The sequence below is a fragment of the Temnothorax nylanderi genome, unplaced genomic scaffold, assembly GCF_030848795.1.
Source record: "Temnothorax nylanderi isolate EJ_2023f unplaced genomic scaffold, tnyl_v1.0 TNYL_tig0120_pilon, whole genome shotgun sequence".
Lineage (NCBI taxonomy): Eukaryota > Metazoa > Arthropoda > Insecta > Hymenoptera > Formicidae > Temnothorax > Temnothorax nylanderi.
The window spans coordinates 440,434-452,324 of record NW_027249182.1 but is presented as its reverse complement, the minus strand read 5'-3'; the positions used below and the strand labels follow the sequence as shown (position 1 = coordinate 452,324).

The 11,891-nt window shown below is 34.9% G+C and overlaps 2 protein-coding genes across 8 annotated transcripts; both read left to right on the top strand.

Annotated features, from left to right (window-relative positions):
- The first annotated feature begins 341 nt into the window (after positions 1–341).
- On the top strand, positions 342–3,728 carry LOC139776434 (uncharacterized). 3 transcript variants are annotated; one of them, XM_071713069.1, is made up of 8 exons: positions 342–934; positions 1,160–1,549; positions 1,777–1,984; positions 2,081–2,189; positions 2,286–2,407; positions 2,665–2,682; positions 2,828–2,889; positions 2,957–3,062. In XM_071713069.1, exons 1-7 carry the CDS (start codon positions 731–733, stop codon positions 2,860–2,862), a joined length of 1,086 nt encoding a protein of 361 aa, XP_071569170.1. In that variant the 5' UTR covers positions 342–730; the 3' UTR covers positions 2,863–2,889; positions 2,957–3,062. The 3 variants fall into 3 exon arrangements, with proteins under 3 accessions (XP_071569170.1, XP_071569169.1, XP_071569171.1); XM_071713068.1 differs by having other exon boundaries at positions 2,665–2,889; positions 2,957–3,728; XM_071713070.1 differs by lacking the exon at positions 2,665–2,682.
- Positions 3,729–6,473: 2,745 nt separating this feature from the next.
- LOC139776431 (general transcription factor 3C polypeptide 3-like) lies at positions 6,474–11,327 on the top strand. 5 transcript variants are annotated; one of them, XR_011719076.1, is made up of 7 exons: positions 6,697–6,905; positions 7,006–7,488; positions 7,565–7,762; positions 7,884–9,757; positions 10,287–10,465; positions 10,590–10,818; positions 10,882–11,021. XR_011719076.1 is itself a non-coding variant. In XM_071713062.1 (5 exons), the coding sequence occupies exons 2-5, from the start codon at positions 7,040–7,042 to the stop codon at positions 11,160–11,162; spliced, it is 2,802 nt and encodes a 933-aa protein (XP_071569163.1). In that variant the 5' UTR covers positions 6,474–6,677; positions 7,006–7,039; the 3' UTR covers positions 11,163–11,327. The 5 variants fall into 5 exon arrangements, 3 of the variants coding, with proteins under 3 accessions (XP_071569163.1, XP_071569164.1, XP_071569162.1); XR_011719075.1 differs by having other exon boundaries at positions 10,287–10,818; XM_071713062.1 differs by lacking the exons at positions 6,697–6,905; positions 10,287–10,465; positions 10,590–10,818 and adding an exon at positions 6,474–6,677 and having other exon boundaries at positions 10,882–11,327.
- Positions 11,328–11,891: the final 564 nt, after the last annotated feature.

Below are 11,891 nucleotides of genomic sequence, written 5' to 3'. Positions count from 1 at the left end.
GGCTGGGCGTTGATGAGTCAGTCAGTCAGTCAGGACATTTGTCTTTATATATATAGATGAGGCCTTAACTGTTTTTCCGATAATTATTAAATCCATCCGATCCTTCTCTTTACACGTTACGTTCTTACATTATTTCCTCCGTCTCAAATTCTCTTATGGCTGGTATTCATAGTCGGATCTCATCTTTAAGACCGTCTAAAGCCTTGTGTCCACGATGCTAGAACTGCGTCCGAGTTTCGGTTTAAGCCAATGAAACTGCATGCTGCTTTTCTGTAAGAGCTGCAAATTGATTGGATTAAACCGAAACTCGGACGCAGTTCTAGCATCGTGGACACAAGGCTTTAAGGGTCGACAGGAGTACGGGTGGAGACCTCTGTCTTTAACTGAACTTTTAACTGCAATATTCGTAATATTTATTTTTGGAAAATTTATTTTGATCCTTTTTCCAAAATCCGGCTCTGTAGCGGGTTGCGGCTGATCTTACTGATTAAAACGAGCATAAGTTTAATGAGATTCATTAATTAATTTGGCTAAAATTTGGGAAAAACGATTCGTAGTTAGTTCATAACCCTCGCTTATTTACTTTTGTGTACATCGACTCACTACATCGCAACCTAACCGACTTCTATTTAACGCTATTCTAAATTTTACAATTGTTTCTGCGTTTACTTCAGCGAGCATATTTAAATGCATTATATTTATCTAATTGATAACACGTGCGGTTTTGACAATGGAAAGTAACAGCAAAGAGGGAAACAGCGGAAAACCACGCGAAACAGTGACGTTGGTTCTCAAAGAGGAGCGATTCGAAGTTGAGAAGCAAAAATTGATCGACAAGAGTCAGTACTTTGCTGCGCTTTTGTCCGCGAACTTTCTAGAATATGGACAGACAGAACACATTGTCAACTATGATATTTCCTCGATTTTGCTGCAGGTTAGAACATTCTAATTCTTGGCTGTATTTACAGAAAAAAGTCGCTTTTAAGCGTACAAAACATTGGTTTTTTTTTGTATATGTAACTAATTTGTTATATCAAAATACTTAATATAAAACGCAAGTTTTTAATAAACATAAATGTATATATTAAAATTGTATCGGGTCTTATCGGCACGAATAATCTCATTGTGCAACCAAAATAGATACATAATAATTTTATAGGATTTTATTGGTTGGACTCATGACAAAATTGCATTTACATCTGCAACAAGTTATGATTTTGAAGAGCTTGATCGTCTCTTGAGTCTACTGGAATTAGGCATTCTATTTGCAGCAGATAAATTAATAGAAGATATAACCGACAAGCTTGAGAGACACTTTATGTTACCAATATATGCGATTAAAATTTGGTTACTGGCACAAAAATTAAATATTAATGTGCTACGAGATCTTTCTTTGGCTGTTTGCTTAGATCGTTTCGATGAACTGCCACTCGATTCAATTTATGAGTTGTCGAAAGAGCATTTTATGAAGTTAATTGGAAACATCAATTTAAGAGCTACAGAATCTCATTTGCTTGATATTACACGCGAGTGGATGAACCATCATCATGTGAGTGTATTATGTTCAAAAATAACATTTAGAATAATTTAATTTTAGAAAAAATACAGCAATTATAGATCTTTATTTCTAATATATTTTGAATAAAATGGAGATTTCTAATTCCAATACATATAATCCCCATATTTATTTTGTTTTTATTTCTATTTATATATTCTACTATACATTAATGATTAATGCATTAGAATTCTATGAATATAAAATCTTTTTTTTTGCAGGATTTTACAATTCCTTTATATATCTTGGAGAAGAAACAAAAAATTTTACAGGGTATTATATCTTGTGAAGATAATAATGGTGAACAATATATTAATTGCTGGGATGGTAATGATTTTTTTGAGTTAACTTCATTCGAATATCCTCCAGATATTGTCAAACATTCCAGCACTAGTAGTTTTCTTGAAGGAATGCAAATCACTGCGAGAAGTATGCAGACTGTCTTTTTTTATTACGTCTTATCTAAAACAGTATTGTATTATTTACTTATTAATATTAATTAGTATTTTATGCGATTTTTTTTAGGATACCAATTATATCTTTGTGGTGGAGAATACGGTATTGGTTCAGGAATATTCAACAAAAATGTATGGCGTTATTCTATGATATCTAAGAAATGGATTCTTGAGACAGTGTAAATATCCTAATTATTAGATAAATAAGAATAAATAGATAAGTAATAGAATAAACAGAATGTTATATTTGTTAAAATCGTTTACAAATATTTTAGTATGCCAGTTGAGAGAAGAGATATGATTACTGTGTTTTTGAAAGACAAATTGCATATTGTAGGAGGTGTGGGACGGGATCAACAAAAACTGAATACTATTGATATCTACGATATTTCTACAGGTGATTTTAATTGTGTAGCTATCACAATGTGCACATTTTGTTAATATTATGTGCAAAGTATGTATTAAATGATTTATCTATATACGTACATAATTTAAGTAGAAATGAGTATATATTTTTCATAGAGATTATGTCATAGGATTGCTTTTCATTATTATTATTTATGAATTTAATATGTTGATCCTTAAACTTATCTTTTATTAATAAAAAACGTTTTATTATACTAATTTTTGCTTTTGTATTTAAACAATGCACAGGTGTGTGGACATCATCAGGTGCGAAGATACCTTATATGTTTTTCAGTGTTCCTGAACATTTCATTTTTAATGCTAAATTAATTATTGTATATCAATATTATTGTTTCATCTATTTTCCTGATGAGGATATATGGGTAAACCAAGTTCCGTTGTATTCGATTAGATTATATTCTGCGCCAAACGATGCACCAATACTGACGCTTGAAACTATGTCGTGTTATATTGGTAAATATCATAATTTATGTGTATAGGTGTCAGACAAACTTAAAGTTCACATTAATATGTATTGCAGATGTTGCTGACCGAGATAAAATGGTTTTAAAAACTATCACAGAGACATGCAATGTGGAAGGTTGTAATAATATAATAAAGATCTTCTCTTATCCAACTAAAAAGAAGAGCGCGAGAGTTATATACGATAATCCTCGTATAAGTCAAATATTTTCTGAAAACAACGATAGATATTTCTTCGTTCTAATTCCATTTTTTCGCGAGTATGGCGAAAAAATGGAGGAAAAACCAGCTGTACTATTATGTTCAGATTTAGATGACATAGTACACAACAAGCATAGGACGTTACACTTGCATAGTATTCCTATTCGAGATCCAAGAAAACTCCGTTCCTTGTTCTTTACCGAGAAGAACTCAGTTAGAATATTTTTTAATCTACGTATACTTCATCCAGCTCACTTGCACACAACGAATTTGGATAGTATTTGACTTATTGTGTAACATACCTTATTGATTAAATATTTAATGATTGGGTATATTTGTAAGTGGGAAAGAGGAAGAGAGAGAGATAAATCTGAATAAAAATTCATAAAATGTAGTAAACGTTGTAGAAACATTGCAGAGGACGGACAGTACCTATATTTCATACTTCCATAAATATCATGTTGACTTGAGTTTTATAAATCGTGATGTTCTATTGCTTGTCATATTATTTGAAAATTGTTATAAATACCAAATAAAATACTTAACAATTGTAATAACTTTACGCCATTATATGCAAATGCCTTCTGTGTATGTAATTTGTATATAAAATAAATGTTCTATTGTCTACATTTTTTCTTCTTTTTCATTGGACCACAGAGTTTGAATCGAGCCTTTTAGGAAAGGTATAGTGCTGTACGTACCGTGGCTTTCTCTTCGTTACGTTACAATTGCAATTTTTATGGAAAGGGAGTGTATTGCCTGTAATTCAATTTCCATTGCGAGACCAAACTTTGTTTTGAAACTCACTTATCATTATTTTAAGATTTTTTAATCTACTTCATCCAGGAAACTTGCACACAACGTTCTTGGATCATATTTGATTTGTTGATGTAACTCAATATGATTAAATATTTAGTGATTCGATGTATATGAGAGAGAAAAAGACAGATAAATCTAAATAAAAATCTAGAAAATGTAGTAAACGTTGCAGAAACATTATAAAGAACGGACAGTAAGTATATGTAAATATATTTCGATAAATATCACGTTGACTTTATTTATATTCATCGCGATGTTTTATTGATTGTCATATATCATTCAAATCATTACAAATACCAACACCAGCAAACACCAAGTAACATGCTGGGAAATGATACATTTCATAATTGTAAAAGTTTTGCATTACTATATGCAAATATTTTCTGTATATGTATATATGTAATTTTTATATAAAATAAATTTTCAATTGTATACATCTTTTTTTCTCTTTTATTGGATCAAGAACCTAAGCTCGTGCCTTTTGAAAAAGACAGTACTATATATGTGGACGTTTGTTTGCTTGGTCTAGCAGCTAGACTCTAGCTCCCCACTCGGCATGTAATAATATTTCAGAAACATTTCTGCAAAATTCTATTTGAAATATTACACCTTTCATTAATATTTCAGAAATATTTCACGACCGTTTCTACATCATTTCGGCAATGTTTCAATGTCCGCAATTATTTCAAAGCAACCTTGCTGAAAGATTTCGGTAATATACTGAAATATTTCTCAAATATATCTACGAAATATTGCAGAAACACTTCAGAGATATTTCAAATACATTTTACACTGAGAAAAATGTTTTTTATTAGCAAACAAAATTTTCTTACTGACGCAAAAACTATTTGTTGATATGTGAAAAATGAAATATTTTATTACCGGAACAAAAAAAATATATTAAGCCGTATTATATGTGCGTATAGCCGTCGCGCGTTTGTCCGAAGAAATCCGCTCTCTCAGCCGGTCACCCATCCAAGTAGTATACCGGCGCCTTGTCGCTTGACATCGATGATCGAACAGGGTAGTGGTGATCCTCTGACTCTGACGCTTCTTTCTTTCTTATACTTGCTTATTTTGGTGAGCATAAAGCTATCGCATAACAATATTAACCATACAGATATACGAATAAATTTTTTTTACCAGTCAGCGTCGAATATTATTTTATATTAAATATTATTAAATATTTTATATTTTATATTAAAAATGCCATATGACAAAATTTGGAATATCAGAAAATTCTTAATAAAAGAGAAAAAATGCAATAATTATATAATAATAAATTTAATTTTTTATAAGTTCTAAAGTCTGTCAGCAACTTTTCGAAAATATTACAAATGCAATGTTGTATGTGAAACATTAAAAAATATAACGCGTGCAATGCAAACGTAATAATATATTATTGCATTTGTAATATTTCCGAAAAGTTGCTGACAGACTTTAGAACTTATAAAAAATTAAATTTATTATTATATAATTATTGCATTTTTTCTCTTTTATATATTAAGAAGATTTTCTGATATTCCAAATTTTGTCATATGGCATTTTTAATATAAAATATAAAATATTTAATAATATTTAATATAAAATAATATTCGACGCTGACTGGTAAAAAAAATTTATTCGTATATCTGTATTGTTAATATTGTTATGCGATAGCTTTATGCTCACCAAAATAAGCAAGTATAAGAAAGAAAGAAGCGTCAGAGTCAGAGGATCACCATTACCCTGTTCGATCATCGATGTCAAGCGACAAGGCGCCGGTATACTACTTGGATGGGTGATGACCGGTTGAGAGAGCGGATTTCTTCGGACAAACGCGCGACGGCTATACGCACATATACGGCTTAATATATCTTTTTTTGTTCCGGTAATAAAATATTTTATTTTTCACATATCAACAAATAGTTTTTGCGTCAGTAAGAAAATTTTGTTTGCTAATACGAAACATTTTTTTAGTGTAAAATGTATTTGAAACATTTCTGAACTGTTTCCGCAATATTTCGTAGATATATTTGAGAAATACTTCATAACATTGCCTAAATCTTTCAGCATGGTCGCATTTAAAATAATTGCGGACATTGAAACATTGCCGAAATGATGTAGAAACGGTCGTGAAAAATTTCTGAAATATTAATGAAAGATGTAATATTTCAAATGGAATTTTGCAGAAATGCCTTTTAAATATTACATGCCGAGTGGGAAGGTTTTCCATAGCATACGCCATCCAGTGTTATATAGAGATCAGTGGCTGCATTTTGCCGAACCTCCGCTGGCTAAGCCGCTAGGTAGCAATTGAATGTGATTCGTTCTTACCTTTGGATCTAACCAGTCACACTTAATTGCTACCGAGCGGCTTAGCTAGCGGAGGTTCGGCAAAACGCAGCCAGTGTTGCCATAATGGAGGATTCACACTGCGTCCGATGTTCGACGTACGACGATCCGACATCCAATAGGAAATTTTTGTCTCTAATAATAAATTCTGTTATTGGATGTCGGATCGTCGTACGTCGAACATCGGACGCAATGTAAATCCTCCAAGATTGGCTCGCGTGTCGCGTGACGCAATATTCTCACGTGGCGTAAGACGCTACGGCAATGTTCGTGCGCTGGCCCTAACCTGGTTTACCGATTTCGCGATTTCGCAGAACTTTCCAAAAGACCGGCCGGTCTTCTCATTTGGCGATTAATCGATTTATCACGTATAATTTTTTTCTATTTCTTTCGCACATTTTTCCTGTAGAGAAATTTTACGGCAGGTAAATATTGGCAATGTACATATGGAGGGGTTAAAGCCATAGTGGTGTAAGTCAATTTTTTTGACCACTTTTTTTTCTTCTTTTTTCAACATATCTGCATGTGTAGACTGCATCTATGAACTTAACTCGATAGGTTAAAAAAAGTGACTTACACCACTATGGCTTTAACCCCTCCATATGTACATTCGTTTTACCTAAGCGAATCTCTATGATAAGTGTATGGTATCGGTATGTAGCGATAGCAAAGTCAACGCGATAACGTTACGGTTGAATGTAGGTATTTTCAAAATTTACTTATAAAATATTAGAAATGTCTTACGTAACATAGGCATAAAAACCGGCGAAGCGTATTTACACGCATTATGGAGTGTAATGCGAGCAAAGGAAACATCAGCATCAGCGTGGACGTGGACGTGGTTGAAAAAACTGCGATGGAAGTGGAACGTGAAAAGTCGACTGCCGATGACAGCCTCGCTATTAGTGAGAATAGTAGTAGCGTAGCACCGGTGATAATTGAAGAATTGGACGAAAGTGCCATCAGCTCAATGGATATGGATATAAATGAGTTTGTCGAGGCAGAGGTATTGCAAATAAAAGAGGTGACGGACGTTATTCCAAATTGTGCATTCTCTCTGTCGTGTAATTACAACAAGGATATCGTGGATGCGAAAGATCAGGATACGTCGCTAACTGCCGACGAGGAAGATCGGTTAACAAAACAGTTCTTGAACAACGAGTTAACATTTAGCGAATATTCGTCAAAGATGGATCAGGATATAGATCTGGAGACGATAGAAAGCGATGCGTCCAGGTATGGCTAAAGGCCTTTGATCTTTTAATCATTTTGACAGTTAATTCGCGAAAATTACATTTAATTCTATTTTTAGAAGGACGATCGGATTCGATCACGTCGCTGATGTACAAAAGATCATGGAACCAAAGCCACACAAAGCAAACAACGGGCGTCAGAAAAGGAAAAGGCGCGTTTTACCGCCAGTTTTGCGAGGACTTATGGGAGAGGCAACTTTAAGATACGTAAAGGGAGAAAATGAGTTAGCGGCTCAAATATGCATGGAGATCATTAGGTAAGTTCTCTCACGGTTCTATCGTGTTATTGTAGCGTAATACGCTTGGTTAAAATTTTTACGTACTCGAGCTGCTCGAGTGAGTGCCTTGATTAACATTCTCCATCAATTATTCTTTTAGGCAAGTACCGAGCGATCCAGAACCGTTTCGGTCGTTAGCTACGATATATGGTGATCAACCAGAGAAGTCGTTGCAATTTGCTTTAATCGCTGCGTATCTTAGCCCGAAAAATGCAAATCAGTGGATAATATTAGCTAAAGAGTCAGAGAAAATCGGCGATATGAAGCAAGCGATTACGTGTTACTCTAAAGCGATTCAAGCCAGTCCAAAGGACATAAGTTTATACGAGGAGCGAGCGCGCCTCCAAGAAGAGATCGGAGATAAAGCGTACTGGCGAGGATATACAAAACTGATTCATCAATTGGAAGCCAAAGATGGTAAATCTATAATAAAATACGCAAAGATATTAGCCAAACATTATGTGCAAGAGGATAACAATGAACAACAAGCACTAGAAGCAGTCGAAACTATTTTTACCAAATGTACTCCTGATCTCATTACATCACATGAAGTTAATATCATGACTGAAAGGCTAATAGCGCTGAAGCAATTTAAGAGATGTTTAGATGTATTAGTCAAGTATACAAATATTCAAATACGATATAAGAAGAAAGAGGAGGGCGAAAAAGGGACAACGGCCAACGATCCCAAGTCCGAGAAGGATGAAGTACGTAGTAACGCGAAAGGAAAAGCTACGTTAGCTCCATCGAGAAGCCAAAATAGCGACGAAATAGAGTCTTGCGACGTACCGGATAATGTGCCTGTCGAATTGAAAGCCAAATTTCTCGTAACTCTCATCGAATTGGATTATATTTCGATAGTTGAGAAATTGTTACCTAAATTTTACATGCGCGGGAATCCAGAGATTTATGGAGAATTCTTTTTAGACGTAGCGGAAGCATTGATGGGCAAGAAGGAATTTCAGTGTGCCATGGTTTTGTTGGATCCGTTAGTTAAAAGTTCGAAATTTAGCTTGGCCAAAGTTTGGCTGAGGCACGCGGAATGCTGGGTTGGTTGCAATAATTTAGATAAAGCCATAGAATCTTACGAAGCCGTCCGAAGGTTATCGCCGCAGTATTTAGACGCACGATTAGTTCTAGCCAAGCTTTATAAAAAGTCGGAGCATTACGATAAGGCAATACAAGTTCTCTACCAAGATCCCGAATCCGATACATTAGATCCTGATGTTCTGTATCAAAGAACGCTACTGCTTTTCAAAGTTGGAAGATATGAGGAATACTTTTCCTCAGGAATGTTACTTTTCTCAAGACATTGCGTTAATATAAGAAGGAAGGTCGAATTAAATGCATTAGCACGCGCAACGGGTGTTCGCCAACGGCTCGATAGCCTGCAACTTCGTCGTTTGTCTTGCGGGGAAAGGTTGGAAGATGAAAACGCCCCGACGTTTATCGCTAATGCGAAACCGAGCGAGAAAAATGAATTTCTACTTTTCCTACAAATGTGTAAACTAGCGTGTAAATTAAACAAGTATGGTTTCCTTCAAAGATTATGTTTCACCGCTCTGACGTCAAAGAGATTTAAAAAGAGGAACTCTCATATCATCTTTCTGTGCTTGATTTCTTGCATTCATAATAAGGATTCGTTCTACGGATACAATATCGTCCGAGAATTCGTACGTGTTTGTCAAAGGTCCAACTCGTGGAACTTGTTAAATATAATCATTCAAAGAGCAGAAGATTTGAGGCATAACAGATTTATAATGCGATTACTTGGAAGAGACGTGTTTTCATATTTGCATATCATGCATGCAAACAACTGTCTCGTTTCGGGAACTTACAAGTATGCTCTAAATGGCTATATGTCTCTCTTTAAAGTAGCACCTAGTGCACTGTTAGCGTTGTTAATAGGCGTGACGCAATTACAAATGGCATGTCAAAAGATGTCGGCTAAGAAGAATCAGCTTGTAATTCAAGGTACGTGGTATACGTGTGTATATGTAGTACATATATAACATATATATCTCGCTCACAATAATATTTGGAGAACATTTAGCATACGTTCTTCTTTCTTTCTTGCCGAGCATACATTTATTTAACGTAATATTAACGTAATGATATATATTATAGGGGAGACCGGGGCCTAACCGTCAGTTTTTTTTCGGTGCCGATTTTTAACAAGAAAATAAATAATTTTAGTTAAATGTGGTATACCACTGTAAAGAGTGAACCTTTAGCTACAAAATTTATATAGGAAATTTTTATCTACGTCGCTTTGTTTAACCGGTATAGAGCAAAAACGACAACGGTGGAAAAATTGAAATCTCAAAAATGCCGGGGTTTAACCGTCACACTGCATTTTCAATACATATACGTACATCTAATCCTGAAAAATGATAGGATACATCTTAATAATTGTTTTTTAAGAGAAAAATATAAAAATTTATTTAAAATTTTTATGCGAAACATTATTAAAAAATAGTTACGAGGGTTCCTCTTTCCGCAGAAGTCACTCGCCCGACTTGTTTCACTCCTCGACGTCCGATGACTCTATTCGGTGTCTGAACGGTTGTAATTCCCGTCTCATCCATATTCCATATGCAGTGAGCCTGGAAATGCCCGGAAATGCCTTGGAAATGCACCCGGACTGCTTACTGACGGATTAACCCCAAACACAAGTTTTAGGTTTGATCGCCCACGAAATATTAGACATCAACGATAATGAAAAAACTACACTGGATTCGTGTTCAGCATGCATTACTCTTTATAATCACGTACCTCGAGATTTGGAGAGCAAATATTATTGCAGATATTACAAAATTTCCACGCGCAGAAAATGTAACTTTCACCTCCCGAAAACACGTTTGCCCTCGTAAAAATCATAACACGGCAGGTAACCTGCCGAAACTCCGTTGGTCACATGGGTACCATAAGCAGCGTTTACAATGTTAATAGCGAGTTCGCACAATATACAGGTTCCGAGATATTTGATTTGATGGTTCAACCCCGGCGACGGTTAGGCCCCGGTCTCCCCTACAGTACGTATAATAATGTAAGATATATTTTTCCAAAAATTTCCCTTTTGATCTTTATCTTTTTAGCGCTAGCCTTCTTCAAGAAATATATGCAATTACGTGGTAAAGAAGGTCAACAAGAAACTTATTACAATATGGCACGGGCATTTCATCAAATTGGTTTAATACCGTCTGCGATTCACTTCTACAAGTTGGTCCTGAAGGAAGATCCAGGAGATTTAGTCAAACAGCATGCGAATCTTTTGGACCTGAGAAAGGAAGCAGCTTTAAATTTGCATCTCGTCTATCTGCAATCCGAAAACCATCTTCTTGCTAGAACGTGTCTCGAGAATTATATCACGATATGAATACAAAACTGAAATACACTTTGAGTCGTCCAAAAATGTGCGATATTTTATATATAATTTCTGCTTATTTAATAGATATGTATATGTACGCGCGCGCGCGTGCGTGCGTCAAGTATAGAGTGCTGTAAATTTTCTAAGATTTATAAAGCTTTTTTTCTAACAAAACATGCATATGTTTATTTTTCAACTTGTATTATGTTTAATCTTACTCGCTCATCGTACAATTCTTTTTCTTTCGAAGGAGGACGGAGGATCCAAACTCCCATCTGCCATCTCCGATTGTGAGACAGTCTCACTTTACGCAATTTACGTTTTTAAGTGCATCTTTGCTGTCGCTACATGCTTGCTGTTGCATGCATGCTTGCTGTTGCATGCATATGATTATATGTATGCAACATGGTAATAACAAAGTATATAATTGTTTTTTCAAGATGACGAAAAGAAATTCCATCTTTTAAGGCACACCAGGTTAAAATCCAGTCGATTTAAAGATTTTTCTGTAGAATAATGGCCACTGATTTAGAGGCTAAGATTGAATTTAAACAATTATGTGATACATTGGAAGGTATTGCCAAGGCACATGAAGTAAAAAAGAAAGAACAAATTTTGCAAACGTTCATCGACCTGATATTGCAATATAAGAGGCATCGATGTATCGCGATAAGATACAGGTTGCTCGGTCGTTTCGTCATGATCGTACCAACGTTTGTCGATCTGCAAGAATTCGCC

What these genes read in the sequence shown, in the direction of transcription:
- LOC139776434 (XM_071713068.1), top strand. Translation starts at nt 731, where the DNA reads ATGGAAAGTAACAGCAAAGAGGGAAACAGCGGAAAACCACGCGAAACA. An exon ending in AGTGGATGAACCATCATCAT is followed by an intron (nt 1,550 to 1,776) that starts GTGAGTGTATTA and finishes TTTTTTTTGCAG; the next exon opens with GATTTTACAATTCCTTTATA. An exon ending in AACTATGTCGTGTTATATTG is followed by an intron (nt 2,890 to 2,956) that starts GTAAATATCATA and finishes TATGTATTGCAG; the next exon opens with ATGTTGCTGACCGAGATAAA.
- LOC139776431 (XM_071713061.1), top strand. Translation starts at nt 6,886, where the DNA reads ATGATAAGTGTATGGTATCG. An exon ending in ATAGAAAGCGATGCGTCCAG is followed by an intron (nt 7,489 to 7,564) that starts GTATGGCTAAAG and finishes TTCTATTTTTAG; the next exon opens with AAGGACGATCGGATTCGATC. An exon ending in GAATCAGCTTGTAATTCAAG is followed by an intron (nt 9,758 to 10,881) that starts GTACGTGGTATA and finishes TTATCTTTTTAG; the next exon opens with CGCTAGCCTTCTTCAAGAAA.